Source organism: Podarcis cretensis (assembly GCF_951804945.1).
Source record: "Podarcis cretensis genome assembly, chromosome: 5".
Classification (NCBI taxonomy): Eukaryota; Metazoa; Chordata; class Lepidosauria; order Squamata; family Lacertidae; genus Podarcis; species Podarcis cretensis.
In genome coordinates, this window is record NC_137174.1 from 135,722 (window position 1) to 161,436 (window position 25,715).

General features: G+C 41.9%; 1 protein-coding gene across 7 annotated transcripts in view; it reads right to left on the reverse strand.

Annotated features, from left to right (window-relative positions):
• FAR2 (fatty acyl-CoA reductase 2) overlaps nt 1-25,715 on the reverse strand; it is a 69,930-nt gene that overhangs the window by 14,422 nt on the left and 29,793 nt on the right. For all 7 annotated transcript variants that reach the window (XM_079975284.1, XM_079975280.1, XM_079975283.1 and 4 more), the window contains 5 exons: nt 7,261-7,436; nt 5,976-6,155; nt 2,829-3,006; nt 1,647-1,691; nt 851-969 (listed from right to left, as the gene is read on the reverse strand). In XM_079975284.1, the coding sequence (XP_079831410.1) occupies nt 851-969; nt 1,647-1,691; nt 2,829-3,006; nt 5,976-6,155; nt 7,261-7,436 (698 nt within the window). The remainder of the gene's footprint in view (nt 1-850; nt 970-1,646; nt 1,692-2,828; nt 3,007-5,975; nt 6,156-7,260; nt 7,437-25,715) is intronic.

Genomic DNA, 25,715 nt, shown 5'->3' on the forward strand with positions numbered 1-25,715 from the left:
GCTTTTTTTTGTATGATGTCATTTTATTTGCATTGTACTGTTTAAAGGCTGATGTGTTGACCGCCCTGGACTCCTCTGGCAGGAAGGCTGAGATATACATTTAAAAGTGACTGAATGAATGAATGAGAAGTTTGAATCTGCACATGTTCATATTCAAATGTGGTGGTGGTGATACCATAAGCAAGCTAGCTACATAAAATGCATACCTCAGCATACCTACAAGGGAAGGTAGAAACTAGAATGCATATTCATAACATCAGTCCTTTAAAAAAAACAACTATTTTATTAAAGGTTTTCAACCTAATAAACCATAAAATTCCAACAAAAATAAAGGGAATAATAGAAAACATCAGAATAATAGAAAATAATAGAATAATAGAAAATCAGACAGAAAGAACTAATGAGAAAAAGAAAATACAGCACATTAATAAACCTCATAGGATATTCAGAAGACACAAAAGTTTAAATATAGCCCTCGGCCACCCTTTTATCTTGATCTTCACCCATACAGAGAGTTGAATTCTCCCACCTCCCACCTGGGAGAGCTTCCTCCGTTTCACACCCTGAGAAAACCTCTTTCATACAGGCCCCTTCCTTTTCTCTCTGTCAGCTCTCTGTACACGTCTTCATCTTTCAAAATATAATTGTTTAGATGTTAAGACATATACATCTAGTTAGTACTAATCGAGAGCCATCCAAAATCAAAGATCATAAAAGAGATCAAAGAGATCATATAAAAGATCAAATCCAAAAAAAGAAAAAGAAAAACAAGAAAGAAGAGATAAAGAAAGAAGGGGAATCTCAGTAACCTATTTGCCCATGTAAGTCCATCACAAAACACCAGTCCTACCTCTGAACTGCAGTGTACCATCCAGCAGCAAGGATCAAATTGATGGCAATATCTACAGGAATGATATCTGCAACTGCATCTTTGTTGCATTTTACAATCCGTGCAATCCCCTTTCCAGTCTGTGGGATGGAGAAGGGGCTAGTTAGCAAATTTTGTGGTATAATTTCATTGCCCAGAGATAATGCACCTGAAATTGGATCGAGATTTCAGTAAAATGGAGAACTACTTTCATCACTTGAAAAGTGATAGTTATGGGCAAATTATCTTTGCCAGAATCATTCTGATTTTGTTTTGGTTTTCCAAATCATCCATGAGAACATGTAAAGGAACTGTGCGCCCACACAGTGGGCGCATATTCTTGAGGAAAGCAAAAAAGACCCACATGAAGTATGGCCACTCTCTCCTCATTCTCGCCACTGCTTTCCCAAGCAGCAAAAACCAACCAATCAACCAATTTAAAGGGGGTGGGGAATAACTGGCAACAGGCAAGGCTTGCTTTCTGGCCTGTCTTCAACTGAAAATAAGAGAGGCTACAAAGACCTCCCCTGTATATAAATTTTACCACTACTACTTAGTAGTGAATTTTACTACTATTACTAATAGTGATTTGCACCAATAGTTGCTGCTTCATTGTTTGTTCAAGGTATGCAACAAACTCCACCTGCAAGGAGTTTGTTTCTTCTGTTTCTTAAGGACATTAAGTACTAATTATCAGAGGTTACATATGAGATTGCATATTACTGAGGCCCTGGTCCAGCATCTCAGGAACCTAAGAATTCTACTAGGTGACACATACCGCAATCAAGAAAATGCATGGTCCATTGAACTGATCAATCCACCCCTGAAAAGAAAAAAAATAAGGGAAAGCAATTATGGAGAGGGAAATTTTGAGTTTCTATTATGGGGAGGGAGAGTTGAGATTATGCATAGCACATTTCCCATATTCCAATCTGTGAATCTGAAGCCTAGTGCACATTTTTTCTGCCTGAGATTGATGGTTTTTATTGATGTGAGTCAGCAAACAAAAGTGGGTTAAAAATATGGTAAAAAAATAAACATGGTCATAGACCACTTTTTTAAGAGTGTTGAAAATGGTTTTGGAGAGGTTTTGCGTTCTGTGACATTCACATATTTTGTCTAAGCAAGCTACTGGTCAAATAGGTTTTGTAGATTTTAGAAATACAAAAATATTCCAAATTCATTTACCAGAGGCAAAAGTGGAATGAGTGGACACATCCCTCTTTCAGACTGTCTCCAAATTCTCTCTCTCTCTAAAAAAAGGATGGTTGTGGCAATGCTGGGATAAGGTGACTATGTGACTTAGGCACTCATCAATCCACCACCTAAATCCAATTCACTAAAAAAAACAAACTAGTTTTTTTTGTTTTTTAGAAGAAAAGGTGCTGGTATGTGAAGTGCCACACTTTTAACCTTTGGAGGACAAAAGGTGTTGGTACCTTTGAGCACCCCAGAAAAAGCACTGCGAAAAGCCATCCTCATCTGCTTATGTTAGCAATCACCACTTGCCCAAAAGATTCTGCCCAAAGCAGTTCACCACATTCTAAGTAAACAGCAGTAATACAAAAAGCATGATAGGAATAAGTACAAATAAGCATAGTGTTAGGGAATAACCTCAAGACTTAAATTACAGTATTAGTTGTAGGTGCTTTATAAACGAGTAATGAAAAATTGTTATTTATTCACTGCAGGATGCATTCATCCCCTCACAAAATTGGGAATGAATGTCCCCAAAGGGGTATGGAAAAGAAATCCATGGTCCAGGATCCATACGGTTCTCCTTCCTTCCTCCCCTCGTTGCCAAGAAGCAAGACAGTCCAAGGAATGGATGCCGTTGAGATTTTTAGCAAATGTATTTGTAGCAACAATTTCCAGAGAGACAAAATGCTGGGAGCAAAGCAACAGCTGCAGTGGGAATTTTCAGAGTACTCAACAGAAATGGAAGAGCAGTCATGCTTACGGGGAAAGGTTCTTGCCAGCTGCAGCACACGATGGATGGTCGAATGATGGCAGTATTTAGGTTACCTTTCTCTTGCTGAATTACGTACTCTGTCAAGGATTTGGTGAATGTGTAGGTGTTGGGCCAAGCCCCAATCAGTTTGGGTGTGATCTCTTGAATGAGGGACTCATCCATCCCCCTAACAGGATAATAAAAAAACAACAACCACCCATTGAAATATAGCCATGAAAAGAAATGATGCAAAGGAGGAAAAGGGGAATTAGATTTGTAGAACAGCCATCAAAATAAGATGGACAAGATTTCAGCACTCCCCATTGCAAGTTAAGATATTACTTTTATTATTACTATTATTATTATTACTATTATTCATTAAATTTGTATACCACCCTTCATCCGTAGATCTCAGGGCAGTTCACAGGCTAAAATAAAAAATAAAAATACAAAATGCATGATAAAAATAAAAATAAGAACAAGAACAAAACAAGCCCATAATCCCCCCTCCCACAAACACATTTAAAGGAACATAGGAAGAAGGCAGGAGTAGGAGTCTTTTCCTGCTGCATGACTCCCCCCCCCCCACCTACTAGAAAAGGAATTGTAGATTTGGAAGAAACCTCAAGCATAGGAGCCAACTTAGGAGCCAACTCTTAGGGGCCATGAGGTCTTCACCTCCAATAAAACATTAGAGGGGGCACCCCCCCAGTTGATGGCCATTGCCATTCAAATTATTATTATTATTATTATTATTATTATTATTAATGGGTTGGGTTTCAAATGGTGTGCATGCATCATGTGATTATGTGGCGCGGGGCTTACCTGGGGCCCCCAATTCAAGCTGGCACCCCTGACCTCAAGGGTCATCCAGTCCAGCCTCCTAAACTGCAAGGATCTTAAATGTAACATCCAAGACAAATGGCTGTCCAACCTCTGCTTCAAAACATCCAAGGAAGGAGATTCTACCACTTCTCGTAGAAGTCAAACAGCTCTTACTGTCAGAAAGTTCTTCCTGAAGTTTAGTCAGAATCTCCTTTCTTGTAACTTGAATCCATCCAAGATGGAGACCCTTTTGTTCGGTCTGGGAGATTATAAATGATGACATGGGAAGGTAAAGAGAGGAATTTGTGGTGGGGGAAGCAGAGTGAGGGTTGCAAGTAACAAGAGGGGGAAAGATGGGTCTAGTCTTACAAAACTTACAAAAACAGCATTTAGTAGGGGAATGAATGGGCCATATTTTTAAAAGCCTATTCAAAGCTCTGCTGCTTAAATTTTAAATCTTTTTTATTTAAAGGCCAAACTGCTAAATTATGAAACAACACAAGTTTTTACCAGGTATCCCACAGGGGAGGCACAGGAAGAATGTAGTTGGTCAAGGGAGCCATGGACTCAAAAAGGTTGAAAACCTCTGGTACAGAAAAAAGAATTTGAAAAGATACAGCCCTGTGTAGCAGCTACTGAAATTTCCTCTTCTATGCAATATTAAAAGTACAGAGTCTTTTTCGTTCTTGTATCTGGCCACCTTACCTACTAAATCCAATCTCCCTCTTCCCTGTTTAGCGCTCCCCCCACCCCCGCCACAGAAAGGAAACAAATAAATCTTTCCACATCACTTTTTATACCAAGCTAGGAAAATCAAATGGCACAGGCAGGGACAGGGCCTCTAAAAAGGTAACAACCCTAGTTATTACTTGAACTTATATTATTGACAGTCTACAACCAAGAAAGCTAGACGGCTTGGATGCAAACATTTTTCTCTAGTTCCTTTTAATATGGAATTCAGCAATAACTCCTGATGTGGATACAATTTTATTTAAAGGCAGCCATGTTCCCCTTTGCTGGCTTCCTTGTTAATGAAGTGCGACAATTAATCTCTGCAAATCAGAAGTCACAACATCTGAGGGCCTCAGAGCAGCCAGGGTAACAAGTAATCTGCCATATCCAAAGAGGTTTCTCTTAATCTAATGCTCAGGACAATCAGCTTTAAAGGGTATTGCCAGGGAACTGCAGGCAGCGAGGGAGGAAAGAATTAGAGGATACAGGGAACGATCTCCACTGCCCAGTACTGAGTCCTCCTCAGAAGACAGAGAAGAGGATAGTGAGTCTGGGGAGGAAGGGGTGCTTCAGAGAGAGGGGGATCCACGTCACAGGGGAAAACGGAAGGGGCTGAGCCGTTGGCTCTGTTGGTCTCGAGGGAGAGGGAAAAGAGAAAGTAGTTAGAGCAACGCGTCATGAGAGACAGGTCGCTTTGTTTATTCTGCATGTAATCTTGTCAGAAGGAAATAAAGAAAGGAATTTATGGCTGGCTGTCGGGAGTGTTTCTCTGCTAAGTGCAGCAACGCATGCAGCTGGCTAGCTGACAGGTATGCTGAGGCAAAAGAGCAGCACAGGACATAAAGGTAGCCTGGCATACCCTGGCAAAGCAGGCAGAATGTCTCTAAGCAGAATGGCAGGCAATGCAGAAGTTCACATTCACACCAGAAAGCTGCTTCTTGGTGTTACACTTAAAATACTTTTTGCACCAGAACTGCAAATGCTCGTAAAGATGGATTGCCAACCCCATACTTGATGAATTCAGTGATAGGGGAGCATTGGAGGAGAGATGTGGTGTGGGCAGCAGAGCTCCTTAACTCACCTCTCTTCCTGATCATTCCCCCTGGCCTCCTGCTGAGCCTCTTGCCTGTCTTGAAGCTAACTGGGGAAATAGACTGAAGGAGTTGTGGGGGGAGGTGCTGGGGGGGAGGGCTAAGAACTCGCCATGCTGCCCACAAATGTTTCCTGTTTCCCTGTGACCAGATTGGCCAGATTCCTCATCTCTACATTTACATTCTTTGGCAAATATCAGCTTGGAAAGTGATCAAGGTAGTTGGTGATTTGCAAATTGGTTATCTTTTTGGGAAAGCTTTCCCACTTAATCACGGAAGGAGGGAGGTGATGAAGATGGGAAATGCCTGCACAACTGGTAGGTGGGATAGCACCACAACAGAGTGGCTAACCCTAACCATAACCCTAATCCTAACAAGGAAGAAGCACTTAGAAGCACAACAGAGTGGCTAACCCTAACCATAACCCTAACCCTAACAAGGAAGAAGCACTTAGTGTTCCAAAATCATGTTTACATCAGCAGGAGAGAAGTTTATTTCCATCACTTACTCCACAAGATCAAAAAGTTTCTGGGGATCCATAGGAGGAGGATAAATGACTTCATCTATGTAACTCCGATTACAGTATGCATAGGCAGTTGAAAGGTGGATGAAGGCCTCGAGGTTCTGTATCTGGTGGGCCAACTTCAGGAGCTGCTTTGTTCCCATGACGTTTAACAGAAGGGCTTGCCTGGTCAAGAAAGCATTAAAAGGTTATTAAGAAGTCCTGTTGGCATGACCATCTAAGTAAGCATTAATAGAGCTACTTCAGATGTTTAAGGGGAACATGAAGAAAAGTAAGCGATGCAGCCCGCACTTCCTTCCATGTTTCTGGATCTTGGGTGAGATATGGAAGTCACTGGTGCTGCTCCTTTTCTTGTAACTTAGGATGTGCCTATATCTCTGTGGTATTCTACAACCTTGTCTGCAGAACACCCTGGGTTCATCCATGCCACCTTATCGAAGGATCTCAGTTATCAGAGCAGCGTGGGACTTCTTTTGAGCAAGAGAGGAGATGCTGCAAATCAAACATTGGGCAACATGGTCTTACATAAAAGGTTGTCTGCTCAAGACTCCCCCAAAGAAACACTGCTTTGGGTTAGGTGCAAAGTTGGAATTGTCTTTGTACCTCATGATCTAAAGTACTGTGATATTAGTTCATTGAGAATGCTTAGTGAAAAGTTTGGATGAAAAGCTAACAGAATGAAAACATGTACTTTTCCTTTCCTTCTCGATGGAAAACTGTTCAGATATTTTTTAAAAAATCTGTAGACTACTGACTATAAGTGTATGTTTATAACTGAGCAGGAATTCCTTATGTTGTTATTTGTAATGTGTGGCTATTTTTATTTATTGCAACTCATTGTTCCCAGAAGGAAGGAAGGAAGGAAGGAAGGAAGGAAGGAAGGAAGGAAGGGGTGATTTTCTTGATACAGAAGATCAGGAGTGTTTGCCATGACCAAGCACTGTCCACCCTTTAAAGTTCAGTGTCTGAGTGCAGAACTCCCAAACTGATGTTTGCTCCGATTCAGTTTTAAAGAACGAGTTTTCAAAGGGAAAGCTTGGGACAAAAAAGAGAGAAGAAACTCAGACCTGGAGTTTTAAAGCACAACAAAAGGTAAGTGTGGATAATCCCTAAGTGAATGTATGTACTCTTGTAACTCTTTTCAAAGTGAAATTCACCATAGTACTGAAGTCACTGAAAGTGTCCCATTGAGCTCAGTAGTTTTATTTCCAAGTAAACCTGATTAGGACTGTGGGGTAAGAAACACAAAGGAAAAGCAAGCATAACATACCTCAGTGGCTCATCAAAGCGAATTGTTGCAGCACAATGGAAGACAATGTTAACTTCAGAGAGGAGCTCCTGAGCATCCTCAGGAGCAATGGCCAGATTTGGCTGGGTAAGTTCAGCATTGATTGGTTTAATCTTCTCATAGAAGTTTGGCCACACTTTTCTGACTCTGTCAAACACCTAAACACAAAACACAGATAAGTGAGAAGGAGGATAGGGAACCAGGCAGACGGCCTTCTTGGTAGTGGTGCCCACCCTGTGGAACGCCCTCCATCAGATGTCAAGGGAATAAACAACTATCTGACTTTTAGAAGGCAGCCCTGTTTAGGGAAATTTTTAATGTTTGATGTTTTATTACGCTTTTATATTTGTTGGAAGCTGCCCAGAGTGGCTGGGGCCAACCAGTAAGATGGGTGGGGTACAAATAATAAAATTATTTTATTGTAAACAATGAGGCTCAGACAAATGCTTTCTCCATATATTTATCCACAAAAATGTTACATATAAAACCATTCTTTTCTGAGCCTGCTAAAAACATTTTTCTTCAGACAAGCCTACCCAGATGCTTAGGAAGTTGAGGGAATACCATCAAGAGGTGTATAAATTTTATGAAATAAATAAATAAAAAGAACACGAGAAGACAACAGATAAATTCAACTCAAATCACATAATGATTCCACATTTCAGTGGAAGTTCAGAGGCATTGTAGGGAATTAAAGATGGTGGGTAGGTGTGAATGGAGCATTGTCCAGATTGCATCACCCTCTGTGTTGCAGTGCTTAGTGTGTTAGACAAAGGCCTGGGAGAGAGTATTCAAATCCCTCACTTGACCATGAAACTCACCAGGTGACTCTGGGCCAGCCTGTCTCCCAACCTAGCTGACCTCACAGTGTTGTTGTTAGGATAAAACGGGGGGACCAAGAACCTTTTAGGTCCTTGGAGAAAAAGGGAGGATATAATTGCAATAAGAACAACAATGCATCTGCTCTGCTTACATAACAGGTTTCCCGAATACAAAATTGCTGACTATTCCTAATGATAGGGATATGTGTATTCTGAGACCAAAAATAGAAAATAAAAATTGGCACCCAGCCAATTCAAATTCTGCACCAACAAAAACTGAATGATGCATATGCCATTTTGCATAATTTATTCTAGTTTTACCAGTCTGGGGGCAGAGGGACACACTAAAAGCACCCACCAGAAATATTACTCAGTCATATCTCTGTCTACAGACATTTCAGTAAATATTCGAAGAAGGTAGAGATTCTCAGGATAAATTCTGTCCACCACTGCAGGCAACAACTGTGGGTAGCCTATGGGTACTTCCAGGTAGGAGCTCAATATTGTAAATGGATTGTTCTCAACAATTTTTTTTTTAAAACTTACCAGATTTTTTTTAAAAAATAATAATACTGGTGATTAAATGGTGCTTCTGTGTAGAAAATGGGCTGGCATTTTTATGACAACATCATGTAGAGGCTGCAAAAAATAACGCCCATCCACAATGACGCCCATCTTGAAACACTTTATACATGAAAAATCAGCTTCACCACTGTATGCAAGCTTCAGGCAGTTATGCAAACTCAGCTTTACCCTATGCCTCTTTGCTATCTCATTTCTTTTGCCCTTTCTTTTCCACTTAAGCAAACATAGCAGAAATTTATTATGCCTACTTAGAATAATTAATTGCTGCTTCTGAATAACTGAGCTACAAACAGGTTTTGATTAGATTTAGTGTTAGGGTGTGCTTGTTCAAAAAGGTAGAGATGCCACTTTCAGTAAACAAAAAACTGATTATTCCTAAAGCATAAAGAACAGCAGTAAGTAGCATGAGGCACTGACACAGTTTCAGTGCTGTCTGGGGTCAGCAGCATAAGTTATCCTGTTCAAGCAGGTACTTAGGCTCTGCTTTTAAATAGTTTTATTTATTATTATTATTATTATTATTATTATTATTATTATTATTATTATACCGCCCTATACCCGCAGGTCTCAGGGTGGTTCACAGAATAATATCAGAATATAAAACCACAAAATATATAATCAAAATAAAAACAACAACAACCCAATAACCCCCCCCAACACATTTTAAGCCATTTTCCTTATTGGATGCCAGTACTATGACTTAATCACACAGTTCTGAATTAGAAATGTACACCATTTGCTTTTTAAGCAGAGCTGAATATCTGTTTCAAGCACATATTTAAAGCTCTGGACCTAGTAAAACTTCCTGTGCAAGAAAAGGGGTGGGGGAGTTTGTCAGTCCTAGAATCAGATTCAGTAGAACAGATAAGGATCAAAAGGACATATTTTTTCACTACTCTGCCCTCCCCACCTACCAATCAGATCACAGGTCACAGCACTGCCAAAAGAAAAACATGAATCTGCGGCACAGATCCTTTGGGATTCTCTTTATTTTAACAAGGGATCCCTTCAAAATCATCATCAAATCATGTCACCTCTGCAACCACAGTGAATTGATGGAGGATTTGTTTTTTGTTTTTTTTTAATAAAATTTTTTATTAGTTTCCAAATTTTTAACAAACACAAAAACAACATAAAAACAAACATAAAAAGTCATACTTTCTTTACCTCATTTCCATAAGCCTCTTTTCCCGGACTTCCCCATACCTTCCCCTTTTTGCATCCTTTATTTTAAACAATTGTTCAGCAACCCTTTTTAGTCAATTAAATATAAATTCATTCTCCTTTTCAATTTCACCCTAAACTTAACGCCATTTACCGCTGCAATTCTACGTCTTCCTCTCCCTCAGCATTTTAGCACTCCTCAATTTTATAATAACTCTTAAGATATATTTTAAACTTCTTCCAATCTTCTTCCACAGTCTCTTTCTCTTGGTCGCGGATTCTGCCGGTCATTTCTGCCAGTCCAAATTCTTCTCCTTACGCTGCATGTCCCATAAAGAGAGGGTCGCCTCATGCTGGTCAAGCCTCCTGCAAACCGGTACTAGATTTTCCTGTGTAGATTCCGCAGTAGATTTAGCTTCTTCTGCGATCTTCCTTATTGTGGCGTTCTCCTCGACCAATTTGTGAATAATCTGTGTGTTAGATGTCACACTCTTGGTGTTCAGGTCTAATTTTGCCGTTAAATCTGCCAATTGTTTAGTATTTTCTGTACTCTGTTTATTTAATCTTTCTAAAGATTCATTTATTTTCAGTAATGCCTGCGTCACTGACTCCATGAATGCACTTATTCCTTTTTCCTGTCCGCCTGGACCTGTTGGCAATAGTCCTGATAAAGAGCCCCTTTTCTTTTGTGCTGCCTTTGACTTAGATCTTGTTGCTATCTCCTCTGCAGGGCCACTCATGTCCCAAGGTCGTTCTCACAGGAGCAGGTCTTGAATGGAAAAATCCAGTGACTTTGTTTTTAACAGTCAGTGTTGCAACTGTTACCTTCAACCCTCTAGAGGGAGCCAAAATGCCCAATAGAACAAAGAAACAATAAATCCAAAAGCCCTCAGAGGGAAAGAGTTGCTAAAAACTTCTCTCAGTCTTTTTAGTTGCAACCATGTTATTTCTGCAAAGTCTCAGTAAATTGTATCAATAAAGTCCCCACTTTGCAACACATCTGACAGTTGCCTGTCAAAGTGCTTCACCCAGGCAGTCCGTTCCCAGAGTCAGAGTCTGCAGTAAATTGTCCCTTTAAAACTTTTCCCGCAGGTTTCCTTTCTTCTTCTTCCCCCCCCTGTTCCTGCTTACTAGGGGGGGGGGGGGACTTAAGCTCAATGCTAGGGTTAGTCCTTTTAAAAATTAGTCCTTAAATATATCAATTACAGCTTGCTGGATCCGTTGCTTTAGCAATCATGCAATCTGGGGAAGGCAGACTTCCTTTATTTACCATCCCCACTTTCGGCCGAATTTTTAAGAAAATTAATTTAAAGTCCCAATAAGTTTGCCAATCCTACTCACGGGAATCTCTTTCAGTCCAAATTTCAGGAAGGAATCGGCGCTCTCCGTTAATGGCGATGCGGCTTCACTCCACGGGCTGGGTAGCGACTCTCAGCTCTGAGCACCCCCGATGCTCCTCCGGAGCCTTTAAAAAGGCTCTTTTGCAGTAAAGGGGGGCGCAAACGATGCCCACCGAGTCTCCTTGTTCACAGGCTTCCGCGCCTGTGATTTTAGGGGTCCCCGCTTCGCCGTAGCGGTCAGACCCGAACTCGTGGAGCAGCTCCCTCTCCAGAGATCGGAGAGCGAGCCGCCATTAGCGCTGGCGCCAACCGGAAGTCCTGATGGAGGATTTGTTTTGTAGAGAGAGAGAGGTTTGGAAGAAAGATTCTTTATCTCTCATAGCAGAGTTAAACGCAATGGTAATTGCTTCAAGCACACTCAGATTTTACATCTGCTCTCATCCACCTTTAAACAAATGTTCCCCATTGTTATGTAGTGAAGTTTCACCCTGGGCCAGCAGGGGGATACTGTATATAGTTTTCACTCAGGTCTGTAGATAGTTTTCCCTCAGTTCCACGTCAGTTATTTTAGGCGGGAACTCTGGGCTGTTGTTGTTACAATGTTGACAGCCAGCTGCCTATAAAAGCAGGCCGGCTGAGCTGTTTGCTGGCAGTTCTATTCCAGCTTACAAGAATAAAGAGCTACTTGGAGAAATCGCTGTGTCGTCTGCTATGTCAACCCACAACTTAACACCCATGAAAATACTTAAGCTAGAATAAATCACAGACACTTGGCTTTGCAAACAGGTGAATATTTTACTCACACAGAGGTTACCGCAAACAAGTCTCAATCCACTGGCAGTAAAGCAAAGAAAAATGGTTTCAAACTACTTAAAAAAAAAGGACTTGCTTTCCTTACAAAAAAGGATAGTGCAACCTTGGTTAGCAAAATTGCAGCCTGTAAAAATCTCCCTTTTTGAGAGATTCAGTTCACTTGGTTTTTTCATGCAGTTGGGAGCTACAGTCACATGGCTTCTTGTTTATTCGGGAAAGCAGGAAGAGAAAGAAAAAGAAAATGGGAAGGAGAAAAAATAGGGAGCCTACTAAGCTCCACCCTCACTGGAACCCTCAAGTTAACCGTTTCATGCACGCAAATGTGAGTCACTAACTGTATATTACAACACTTTCCCTTCTCTGACAAGTGCATGCATACATCCAAAGAACTTACAAAAATACAGCATGTCAAGAACCCCCTGAGAGGTCCATCTTGACCTGAAGGTTCTTGAAGCTGTCTCTAGGTAGAGGTATGGTCAGTATGTCAGCTTTAAGTATAACTGATTCCATAGCTCTGTTCTGGACAAGTTCACAAATGTATCTCACCCCAATGTGTCTGTATAAAAACCATAAAGGTCCATGTCTTGAATCTGTGCCATGATGATGTTAGAATCATAGAATCATAGAATCATAGAGTTGGAAGGGACCACAAGGGCCATCGAGTCCAACCCCCTGCCAAGCAGGAAACACCATCAGAGCACTCCTGACATATGGTTGTCAAGCCTCTGCTTAAAGACCTCCAAAGAAGAAGATTCCACCACACTCCTTGGCAGCAAATTCCACTGTCAAACAGCTCTTACTGTCAGGAAGTTCTTCCTAATGTTTAGGTGGAATCTTCTTTCTTGTAGTTTGGAACCATTGCTCCGTGTCCGCTTCTCTGGAGCAGCAGAAAACAACCTTTCTCCCTCCTCTATGTGACATCCTTTTATATATTTGAACATGGCTATCATATCACCCCTTAACCTCCTCTTCTCCAGGCTAAACATGCCGTTCTTCATAAGGCATCGTTTCCAGGCCTTTGACCATTTTGGTTGCCCTCCTCTGGACACGTTCCAGTTTGTCAGTGTCCTTCTTGAACTGTGGTGCCCAGAACTGGACACAGTACTCCAGGTGAGGTCTGACCAGAGCAGAATACAGTGGCACTATTACTTCCCTTGATCTAGATGCTATACTCCTATTGATGCAGCCCAGAATTGCATTGGCTTTTTTAGCTGCCGCGTCACACTGTTGGCTCATGTCAAGTTTGTGGTCAACCAAGACTCCTAGATCCTTTTCACATGTACTGCTCTCAAGCCAGGTGTCTGTGATCTGTGATTTTTACTGTGTATTGTATCAATTTTTTTTAAAAAATAATATTTATTACTTTTAAAAGAAGAGAAAACAGAAGCAAAAAAAAAAACACAAAAGAGGAAAGAACAGAAAAAATATATACAATAGAATACAACCTAAAAACAGTACAAAACACAACCTAAACACTATAAATTAAACTAAAAAAACCCACTCCCTAACCCTAACCCTAAATAAAACCAATCAAAAACAATTTTTAAAAAATTGCATCCTTCCCTTTTCGAAACTCTTTCATTCCCTTGTTTCCTTGACCTCCTCTCACCTCCCTTTTTGTTTTCCACTTCTACTAGTTGTTTCAGCAAATCCTTTCCATCTTTCTCTATTCTCTATCATATTATACATAACATATTTTTTTAAACCTTATTTTAACGTTAAAACTAAAATACTTAACTCCTTATAACATTTCTGCTAAATCCATAAAATATCAATCCACCAATTTTCTATCACTCATTAATTTTGCAATATTTCTATATATAAACTTTAAATTTTTCAATCTTCTTCCATCAACTCCTCTCCCTGGTTTCGGATTCTGCCAGTCCTTTCCGTCAATTCCATATAGTCCATCAACCTGGAGATCTTATGTCCGAGGCTCTTAACTCTTTTCCAGGTCCCTTCTGCCAATCTTCTTCATATTCTTTAATGCTAGAGAGCAAATATCGAGAAAACTCCATCTTAACAATATTTTTATTCCTTCTGGACAGTTCAGCCAGATTTCCATAGTTGAGGCTAGGGTCTATAAAGTGTTTCAGGTCGTATTTCAAGATTCTTCCAAATCCAAAGGCCCCCAAAACCTCAATCTCCTCCAAGTCCAAGTCCATGTCCCAAAAATCAATTAATCCCTGGATAGAGGGATCCTTCCGACTTTCCTTCTTCAACCAATCCTCAAAATCTGACTTTTTCTATATTCAATCATAAAAGGCCTCAATTTATAGTCCTCAATTTGCTTCTGTAAAACTAAGAGTCCCACTTGTGTTATTTTAGGTTCAAAAACAACAACTTTCTCCTTTTCTTCCACCATTTGTTCTGCCAAAGTAGGTTCCTGTGCCAAGTCCTGAATTATTTCTGTGTTGGTGCTCTCTTCTCGTATCAAATTAGTCACTTTCTGTTCCAAGTTATCAACTTTAAAAGTCGTGGCATCTGCCTTTTTATTAAGCTCTTCCAGCGAATGACTTATTTTACATAATAGAGTCACAATATCTTCTCCTATCAACATTTTGAATAGTCCAAGGTCTATCATTAGTTCTCAGAATCCTTATCTTGCAGCTGGAGATCCCCCAGTTACACTCCTATAACAGTTTCAAAAGCTCCCTCTAGAGGGAAACAGTCTCCACTTGTATGAGTTCTTTCAAGCACAGCTCAAGCAATAAACAAAGTTTCGATTTTCGGTTACTTTTCCTCCATTTTGAATGCAGAAGAGGACAATGGAAACAGTATCTTGCTCTTATTTCAACTAGCTGTCAAATCCGTTCTGTCAACGAACTTTCCCCAAACGTCATCTGGCAACCCATTCCCAGTTTCAGAGCTGAGGTGATTTGATTTCCCCCTCACTCCTGTAGGCTTACTAAGTTCAAAATTAAAAGCTTCCCCCCTCTTCACCTGCCTCCAAGGGGGGTTCTGTATTTTTAACCGATGGAAATTTAATCTTTTATCAAAGGCTTTCAAAGACTTTAGCTTGTAACGTCTTTGCTTCAGTCTATTTACAAAAGCGGAAGGTGGACTTCCTGTTTATGACCTTCCCGCTTCAGCGCCAAATTAAGATATTTAAAAATCCAATTTTCCATTCTACTCACGGGTAGTTGTTTAAAATCCAATTGTCCACAGGAAAAAGTCAGCACTCTCCAGCAACAGCAATGCGGCTTCACTCCATGAAAAAAGCAGTCGATTCAAAGCACCGCGCCGCTCACCCCACGTCGCTCCGGATCCCCAAAACAGGGTTTCCCCGCGAGTAGGGAAGGCGCAAAAGGTGCCAGCCGAATCCCAGGTTCACAAGCTTTTCCCGCTTGTGATTTCAATGGGTCTCTGCCTTTGCCGTGGCGGTCAGACCCTGTTTTCCACAGAGTAAGTTCCTCCCGATCGGAGGAGCTCAGCCATTGTCGGAGGCGCCAACCCGGAAGTCCCTTTTACTGTGTATTGTATAGACATCAAAAGAAGCTTTTATTTGATCACACACACACACACACACACACACACGGAAATCCTATGGGAAAAAGCCATGTAAATTCATGATTATCTGCTTTTATTTATGAGATCCAACTTTTACCTTCATTTTGCATGCCTAAGGGATTTTTATCAAAATTCTCTTTGAGTATGAATTTAAAAACCCTTAAAAATAAATAAATAAATCTGCAGGCATCTATAAGAAAACATTCTACAAGAATAAATTATAGTGGCACACCAGGTGATATACAAAGAATAAGATGAAAACATACTGTATTAAATAGCTTGTAGTTGCTGATCTGGAAATTTCATTCAGGTAATGATCATTCAGGTATGAAGAAAGAAAGAGAGACTAACTATTTTGAAGCAGTGTTAAATTTCATTATGAAAAGATGCAACTTACAAAACATTGTGGATAGGGTCCAAAGAACTCAACAGCATGATGGCCACAGCAGGAGTTTGCTTGCAAATAAATGTTTCCAGAACAATTATTAACTTAATTAAAGGCAATTGAGTTAAGGCAGAAATGCATCAAGAATAATCTGCTCAAATATTTTTCTCTCTAATTACTGCTGCTTCTTAAACTTATCTTTCAAGGAAAGGGGCAAAGACATAAGGAAATATTACACATATGGTCTAGAGGCCTCATCAGTGCTGTTTGGCAATTCTGCAGAACCTTTGCACTTGACCGGAGGGTCTTCTGAAGTTGTCCACAGTGCATGTCACTCTAAACCTACTGGAAATCCCTGAAGTCAGTCTTTGCATGTTTCTCTGGCCCTTGTCTGCTTTCTTTTGCTATGTAAACTCCCTGAAATGACCTCTTGCAGAAGTTATCTTAGGAAAGCACTACAGCCCAATGGCCTATCCAGGCTTTTGCAGAACTGTAAACTTAAAGAACAGTGGGGCTCTCTCTGGATAGAGCAGCTGGGACTCTGAAAGAGCAGGCAAGAGAGTTTCTTTTGTTTTGGCTGCTTCTTGAACTGCTGAGCTGAGAGCCCAGCAAAAAGAGTGTTGACCAATGTACTAAGAGGTCTTGATTTCCAGGGAGAGAGATATTTTGGCAGGCAGCGTTTTCTCACATCCCTAGAGAGCTAATTAATTTTATTTGCAGAAATGTCCATACCACCAACATTAAGAACAAGTATGGTGGCCAACAGCAGAAGATCAACAATCAAGTTGCATTAATGAAATCACAGAGGAAACCTCTCTGTTGTAGAGCAGGAGCAGAGGGCTTGCATCTGATGGTGGGTCTCAAAAATAGATTAGGAAGCTGTTGGCATGCTGCCCACCCTGCGGCACAGCATCCTCTCTGACTGAGGTAGTTTCAAGCTTGGTGTTGGAGGAACCCTACATGATTATGCTGTGTGACTCCAACATCCATGCCAAGGCTGTTCTTGAACTAGCTCAGGATTTCATGACCTCTATGGTCACCACGGGACTGTCTCAGGTTGTTACCAGCCTGACACACAGAGCAGGAGATATCTTTGGTTTTTGCTCCCAGTGGAGTGAGTAGTCTGTAACCAAAAGGCTGGTTAGCTGCAGCATCCCACTGTCATGGTCACACCAGTTTCTGGTTAAGTCTGGGCTTATGGCAGCTATGCCCCTTGGCACAGGTGGGTGACTCACTAAGATAGTCCATCCGCAGAGACTGGTGGATCCTGATGGAGACTTTCCAGAAGAGAGAAGGCAAGGCTGTTGTCTTGTTGGGGAATGATGAGGGCTGTTGACATTATCACTCTATTTAGTTCCCCCTCCGGTGCTGCAGAGCCCATAAAGCTCCCTGGTATTTTAGTGAGCTGTGGGTAATGAAGAATCTTGGAGTACTGGGGGTTTTGATCCCACTCTGAAACTGACCGAGCACGAAGCAGATGATACCATGCAGCAACAAAAGCAGTGAAGAAGTTCTAATATGCTGCTTCTCAAGCATCCAGCAGAGCTTTTCTGGACTTTCTTGGTCTCCCCAGAGCTCTGGAGGCCTCCTGTGACCATCTGGCCCACCATTTTGAGGACAAAGCCGCTCGGCTCTGTGGTGATTTAGATACTGCCATTACTGTTGCAGTCTGGTTGACCCTACTCAGCAGTTTTATGCAGATGTTAAACAGCATGGGTGATAAGATCAAGTAAGTGAGTATAAAATCCCAAGTTTGCTACAGTAATGGGTGCACATTACTTTAAATTCAGGTATGTCAGCTAAAAAGGATGTGTACTGCACTTTAGGAAACAAATACAGTGGTACTATTTCAATGAAAGTTTGATTAAGCTACAGCCAAATCCACATGAACAAAATTTTAACAATGTTAGGGAGGTTGGTTTTATTTTTTGTGCAGAAGTGGTAAAAAATATTCAGGAATTATTTTCAATGTTAAGGTAAAATTATGCTTTATTACATATTTTCTCTGGATGATCTTAATTAAAAATGTATTTTTGTTTTGTTTTTCACACTCCGAAGAGAACAAAGCCTCACCAGCTCAAAATGAACTGGAAGGTTATGTCAGTCTTAAGCAGGCTCTCAAACAGTTACTGGAAAAATAAGGAGCAATATAGTTATCCAAAACCAATGGACTTAACCATTACTTAAATGCCTTCCAGACATTTGTGGTTGCCCTCTTGCCACTGGCATCACTGCAGCTTATCTGGACAGAACTGGGCTGGTCCTGTGTGGGCACCAGATTTGGAGTGCCAATCCAAATAAGCTGCAGCTGCGATTCATGTGCCAGGAAGGTGGTTCTGTTGCTCCACCCAGCAACACTGGCCACCCCTACTTCAAGAAATACAGATTCAATCACTGCTCTGGTCATTTCTGAGGAAAAGACCGTCTGTTTTATGATGATTGCTAGGAGGCTTGGCTGTGTAGACCTTGGTCTGCAAGGCACTTTGCTGCTCTAAACCAAGAAAGCAGATTAGAGTTACAGGTGGCGACCATTTTAGGTGCATTCAGTAGATGCGCAATCACTAACACACAAGTCCTTTTGGACCCAGAAGGCAGAATGAGGGTGGGGCAGAACAGGGCGGGTGTGTGTGCTTACAGTATATGCACTCCAACACATATGGGGGGCAGGAAAGGAACCCCCATGTGAAATGGCTGTGACCTTTACTTAGCACAGATTTAGTTATGTCTTAACTGTTTCAGATCCCGAGTAAGTACTCTTTGTAAGTTGAATGCAGGTCTAAGAGACTATGAATATTCTTCCATGTTTTCCATGTTTTAAATACAGTATTGGTGTGCCTCTGAATATCAGCTGCTAGAGAGCAGAAGCACGGAGAGTGCTGTTGTGCTTTTAAAAAAGGTAAAGGACCCCTGACAGTTAAGTCCAGTCATGAACGACTCTGGGGTTGCAGCACTCATCTTGCTTTACTGGCTGAGGGAACCAACGTTTGTCCACAGACAGTCATGTGGCCAGCATGACTAAGCCGCTTTTGGCGAAACCAGAGCAGCGCACGGAAACACTGTTTACCTTCCCACCGGAGCGGTATGTATTTACCTACTTGCACTTGTGTGCTTTCGAACTGCTAAGTTGGCAGGAGCTGGGACTGAGCAATGGGAGCTCACCCTATCATGGTGATTCGAACCGCGACCTTCCGATTGACAAGCCCTACTCTCATCCTGTTGTGCTTTTAAACATATCTAATTATGTTCTGTTCTGTTCTGCCCCACCACCATTCTGCCTTCTGGGTCCAAAAGGACTTGTTTATCACTGATGTGTCTGCTGCCCTGGGCTCCTTTTGGAGGAAGGCAGAGAGACAAATTTATACTGAGTTTTGAAAATATAAAATACACATAAAGATGCAAAATGACCATTTCACTTCAGTTCACATTCTTTGCTTGTTTGAATCACCCCCTTCATTTCCAACTTCTTAATTATATTTGTGTCATTTACAAAAACACTCCCATCCAGAAAGAAGCTTGTGAGGCTGACAGCTGGAAAGAAGATCCCTCATTCATAGATCTTCAGCTAACTCTCTAAACAACTGTGGTGCTAAATTTTCAGATACTGCTGCCTGCCATCCTCTTCCAATCCAGCCATGAACTGGTTACCCTGATAATCTTTCCCAGTGCTTTGCAACTATTATTCTCACAGCTGCAAGCATGAAAATTATTAACTCCTGATTTACCTGGTTGATCTCCCGGTACAGTGGGGCCTCGCAAGATGAAATTAATTCGTTCCGCAAGTTGTTTCGTCTTGCGATTTTTTTCGTCTTGCGAAGCACGGATGTACCCTGGTACTGTATTATGAACATTATTACAGTACTCCTTTTATAATGGGATAGCGGGCAAAGCACAAAGCGGGTCGCTCCCCAGCAGGAGGAGTTTCCCCAGCCTGGAGGATCTGTTGCTGGGAAGAGGCAAAGACACCCCCTCCCACCTCCCCACGAAAACAGCCCCCCTTCCTCTGTCGCCAAGCCTTGCCACGTCTTCGCTCTGCCAAACCGCGTCCCACATCAAAGCCTCAGCCCGCTCCTCTCCCTCTCTCTCCATGAGGTGCCAAAGGAAGTTCGAGCCCAGGAACCGAGGGCGGACACACGAAGCACCCGGCACGGACTCTCCATTGCTCCCCCCGTTACCTTGCGCCATGCCACCAGGCTCCCCACAGTCTCGGCAGCTGCTCCCAGCTTCTTCCCACCCCCGCAAAGGCGCCTTTGCAGCGGCCCAAGCGCAGTAGATGCCTCCTCCTCCTTGGTCCACCTCCTCCTGCCTTCGCGCAGTTAGGGCAAAATGGAGCAGCCACATGGGGAGGGGGAGAGAGAGAGAGAGGCAGAGGCAGCGGCGGCGCAGAGACCCAGCCAGATCCGCTGGATCCCAGCCCACCTGCCTCCTCTGTGCCCTCTCCAGAAGAGGATCCCTCTGCGTCATTCTGCTATATCCCGCTTCTGTTGCACCCAAGTCCGTTATTTGTTCTTTGGCTCCTTCTGCAGTCTTTCTTTCGTGCGCTTTTATGCACACGCTCTGTCTCCGGAGTCTCTCTCTCTCTCTCTCTCTCTCTCTTGTATCGGGTTACTCTGCTCGGAACTCAGCACTAATTGTCGTGCTTGCGATCGCGCTTGGAAGAGATTTGCTCCCGCTTTTTTCTTGCCTTGCGTTCATTCGTGGAGCGAGACGCTCTCCTTCCCCAAGGCTGAAACTGGAAAAGGTAGGTCGCTCTCTCACTCGCTCGCTCCCTGCCAGCCCAGTTCCCGCTTCAAACTTGGTACAGTATTACAGTAACGGTTTTAAGAAAAAGGAAACAAACTCGCAAGACGTTTCGTCTTGCAAAGCAAGCCCATAGGGAAAATCGTCTTGCGAAGCAGCTAAAAAATCGAAAAACCCTTTCATCTTGCGCGTTTTTCGTCTTACGAGGCATTCGTCTTGCGAGGTACCACTGTAATGGCAAATGGGAGCTCTTTCAGCTGAAAGAGCCCCAGTGCAGTGAAACAAGGGGAGACCGCAAGAGTGACGTGGTCCCCCGAAAGAAACCTCAGATTGGGCATTCTGAGGACCTGGTGATCCAGTAGGTGCCTTTTGGTGACTCCCCCACTCCCCGGTAAGCTCGTAAGAGCCTCGAGAGTGAGTGGGGTCGGAGATGCGGCACATCAGAAATGACTGCTTCCATCACAGTGCGAAGCTCTGAGTCTGGCGATTGTGAGCAGCCAATTCCTTTAAAAAAAAAGGACTTAAAATTTGGAACTGTAAGTAAAGGATAAAGTTCAAATTTGACCAAGATTGGAAGAGAAAAGGGATTTAAAAACGGAGGTCGATCCCTTTTGTTGAATTAAAGTAGGGTCGGTAAATGAGGTAAATGAGGACCGAAGCCTCAAGAATAAAAAGACTCTTTGAAAGTTTGCAAGCTCAATATAATGCCCCCCTTCTGCAGGGGGAAGGAAAAAAAACTATTTTAAATTTTAAACCCTGCGAGACTGTGAATTACTGTAAAGAAGTTCCTTCATTTGGCAGTGGACCTCCTGGTAGGGAAAGGCTAGACTCCATTGTGACGTCACAATGGAAGAGGAAACATTTGACTTTCGTTTCCATTGATTCTATTACTTTGTATCCTGCTGCTGTCTGGACTCATTTTAAAGTAGCTAAAGAAGTATCTGTTACTGTTGCTAAACTCCAAAAGGGATTTGATTTTTTCCCCTTATTTTTACAGCCTGTCTTTTTACAATAAGGAACAGGAGGGCTGCTGGCTGCCTGGGCTGGCATCTGTGGGACTGGTGGTGGGAATCTGTTTTTCTCTCTCACTCCACTAAGCTGTGAGACTGACCTTGAAATTCCTGAGCAATGATGTGTGCTGAAAAAGCAGATAAGGGAGTGGCTCTAAAAGTGCCTTTGAGGAATCGGTAATGCTTTTATTGAATGAAATTAGAGACAACACAAATCGTAATACAGAAGGTATTGAAAGATTGGATAAAAAGTTTCAAGATTTAAGTGCTGAATTGAAAGAGGTGAAGACTGAGATTACATACAGTGCTCTGATGGTGTTTCCTGCTTGGCAGGGGGTTGGACTCGATGGCCCTTGTGGTCTCTTCCAACTCTATGATTCTATGATTCTATGATCACATGAAACAAGGTTGGCACAGCTTGAGACAGAGTATCGGATTTTGGAAAGATTACAATATGAAAATGAAAATTCGATTGCATTTCTTCAAATGAAGGAAAGGGAATCTCATCTAAGATTGAAATTTTGGAACAACTAAAAGATAAAGAGAAGAGGCAACCCGAAGAATTTGCAAACACAAAAGGAAATTAAAGCCTTACAGCCTCAGTACTCACAGATTATTAACCAAGAAATAGAATGGAAATTAAGGAGGATGAGACAAAGGAACTTTGAATTTGCAGATAAATGTGGGAAACTTTTAGCTTGGCAATTAAAAAAGAGGCAAAAACAAAGTACTATTACAAGTATCGTAACGGAAGGAAAGTCTGTGGAGAACCCTGTGGACACAAGAAGATGTATTACAAACAACTGTATAAAAAGAAGAAAGAAGATCACACTAAAATTGAGCAATTTATTAGAACTAACGGTTTGCAGAAGATTCCAGAGGGTAAAAATATTCTACTAAATGACCTAATTACAAGACAGGAAGTGGAATACGCAATAAACTCAAGGCAACTTGGCAAAGCCCTGGGACCAGATGGTCTATCAGCAAAATATTACAAGATACTGAAAGACTGGCTTATTCAACCACTGTTAGAAGTTTGCAATAAGATTATAGGAGGGGGCAGACCACCTGAAACCTGGAAGGAAGCCTATATTACTCTGATTCCGAAGACTTCCGGAGGCGGCGCGAACGGCAATGACGGTCCTCTTCTTTCTGTGAGGAGGAGCTCCATGGAAACCGGGTCGTCCGCTACGGCGAAGCGGAGACCCATTCGGGAAACCCACAGGCAGCAAAAGCCTGTGGTCTCGGGACTCGGCGGGCGCCAGAAGCGGCCCCTGAAACGCTGAAGGAACCCCGTAAGGGGCTCTGGAACGTGGAGGGGGTAGCGGCGCTGTGAGTCGTTTCGCAATCTGCGGAGTGAAGCCGCGCTGCTGCTGCCGGTGAGCGCTGACCTTTTTTCCTGGAAACTTCTGATTCGGAAAAGCAATAACCCGTGAGTAAAGAAGGACTTTAAAAAATTTGAGACTAAAAAATACTGAATTTGGCTGAAAGCGGAGTGACGTAAAACAGGAAGTCCGTCTTCCGCTGCCACTGAACTTCAAAGCAAAGAGCTGGAGGAGTGGGGGCATAGAAAGAACTTTTAACCTAACTGATCTGAGCACCCACTGAACTTTCCTTTAAACGAAATAAGGACTTTAAGCAATTGATTTTTTGCCCTTTATTTACTTCGTGATACCTTTCTTCTATTGGAACTACAATTTGAGTGAGAAACCCAGGTGCTGGAGCTGCCTGAGACTGAGCTGTCAGTTTGCAAGATCTGGCTACTGTGTATTAAAATTTGCAACAATCTGAGGGGATTTGGACTTGCTATTTTGAAACATCATTTGAAACACCAGTATGCACTGTTTGAAACAATGTGGCTGTCAACACTAACTCTGTTTAAAACCTGTTATTGAAGGTTCTGGGACATTAAATTTGATTTTAATAATTTTACTAGAATTGGATTCTTCCCTGAAGACATTTTAAGCTCCCCCTAGAGGATTTGGGGATTTACAGCAGTGACATTATTCTACTTTCCTTTTCCCGACCTCCTGTTTGACTGTTTTCCTCTGGGCTGCAGCTTTCTCATGGGAACAACTCAGCTTGACCTTGACTTTTAGATAACTCTGGAATGAGTGGCGCAAGAAAGAGGGGAAGAACTAGACAAACAACTTTAACAACTTTAACCTCAGCCTTGCAGACACGTAGATCATCTGTACCTACTTTGCCTTCAGAGGAAGAAGCTGCTTCTCTGCCACAGACAGGCAGGGGAGGGAGAAACTGAGCAGTTACAATTGGAAGATATGGCCTCAGGAGCAACTGCTTCTATTTTAGAGAAAATATATGAAAAATTGGAATCTCTGGACAAGAGAGTGGAATCTTTGGACAAGAAAGCTGATGAGCAAACAGCTAAAATTGATCAAAATACAGAATGTCTAAATAAATTAACTGGACAAGTATCACAGAACGTACAAGCAATTGGGCAGTTGACGGAGGCCACAGTAGAAAATCGGAAATTGGCTGAGGACACTAGCCAAAAACTTGAAAATTTAGAACAAGAGGTAAGACCACTCTGCAAAGAAGTAGGTGAACACCAGACCTATATTTCTATGATAGAACTGCGGAACCGGAAGAGTAACTTAAGGATAAGGGTGATACCAAAAGTGGAAGAAGGCAACTTAGCTGAGTTTTTGACTAAAGAATTTTCCAAGTTTTGGAATTTAGAGGAAAAGGACTTTAAAACTGTATCAGCTTTCAGGCTTGGAAGATTTGCAAAGAAAGAGAAGCTCAGAGACTGTTTGATAACATTGAGATCAAAGGAGGAAAGGGATAAGATTTTGGGCCTACACTACGAAAAGTCACTGGACATTTTGGATAAAAGAATTGAAATTTACAAAGACATTCCTAAACAACTGTTGGACCTTAGATCTGCCTACCTTGAATTGGTTAGGTTGCTGAGGAGCAACTCAATTACCTTTAGGTGGGAGTTTCCTCAAGGACTATCCTTTACCTTCAGAGGGAAGAAGGTTAAAATTAGAACATTGGAAGATAGAGACAAATTTCTGACTGCATACGGAGAGGACCTTCAAAAAGGAATTGAATCACCCTTTGGGCCGGGAGCACCGGCGGTACCTTCACCCTTGGAACCTGAAGATCCAGCGAATAAGATACCACCCCCAGGAAAATAACCAGATTTATTCAGGATGTCTCTGCAACTCTTGAGCTGGAATATAAATGGCTGCAACATCCCGGAAAAAAGGAGGAAAATATTTCACATATTAAAAAAAGAACAATTGGACATTATTTGCTTACAAGAAACACATGTGACCAGGCTCCATAGAAAAGTGTTAATAAATAAAAGACTTGGCCAGGAATTCATATCTTCGGACAGAGTAAAGAAGAGAGGTGTGGTGATATATGCAAAAGAGAGCCTGTCACCTAAATTTTTATTTAAAGATGAACATGCAAGAATTTTGGCAATTGAGATACAGCATCAAGGAGAGAAGCTTTTGATATTAGGAATTTATGCACCAAATGAGGGGAAATCGGAATTTTACAAGAAGTTGCATGAGACTATGCTGGATTATCTGGACTATAACAACATCATCATGATGGGAGATATGAATGGGGTCGTATCAACTAACATGGATAAGTCACAAAGCCAAAATGTCACAAAAGACGGCAGACTACCAAAGACTTTTTTTGAAATGACAGACAATATGGATCTGATTGACATTTGGAGAACAAAGAACCCCTTGGGAAGAGAGGGAACATTTTTCTCTGAAGCCCAGCTGACCTGGACAAGAATCGACCAAATATGGATATCTAGAGGTCTGGCACCTAAGGCCAGAAAGGTGGAAATCTGCCCAAAGACCTGCTCCGACTATAATGCAGTAAAGATGGACATGACACTACTACCAACCGGCTCCTTTAGATGGAAGATGAATGACAATTTGTTTAGAGATCAGGAGATTATTAAGAAGGCCCAAAAAGTTTTGAAGGATTACTTTGAGATAAATATGAACACTACGGTGGAAAAAAGAATTATCTGGGACGCAAGCAAGGCTGTGATGAGGGGGTTTTTGACACAACA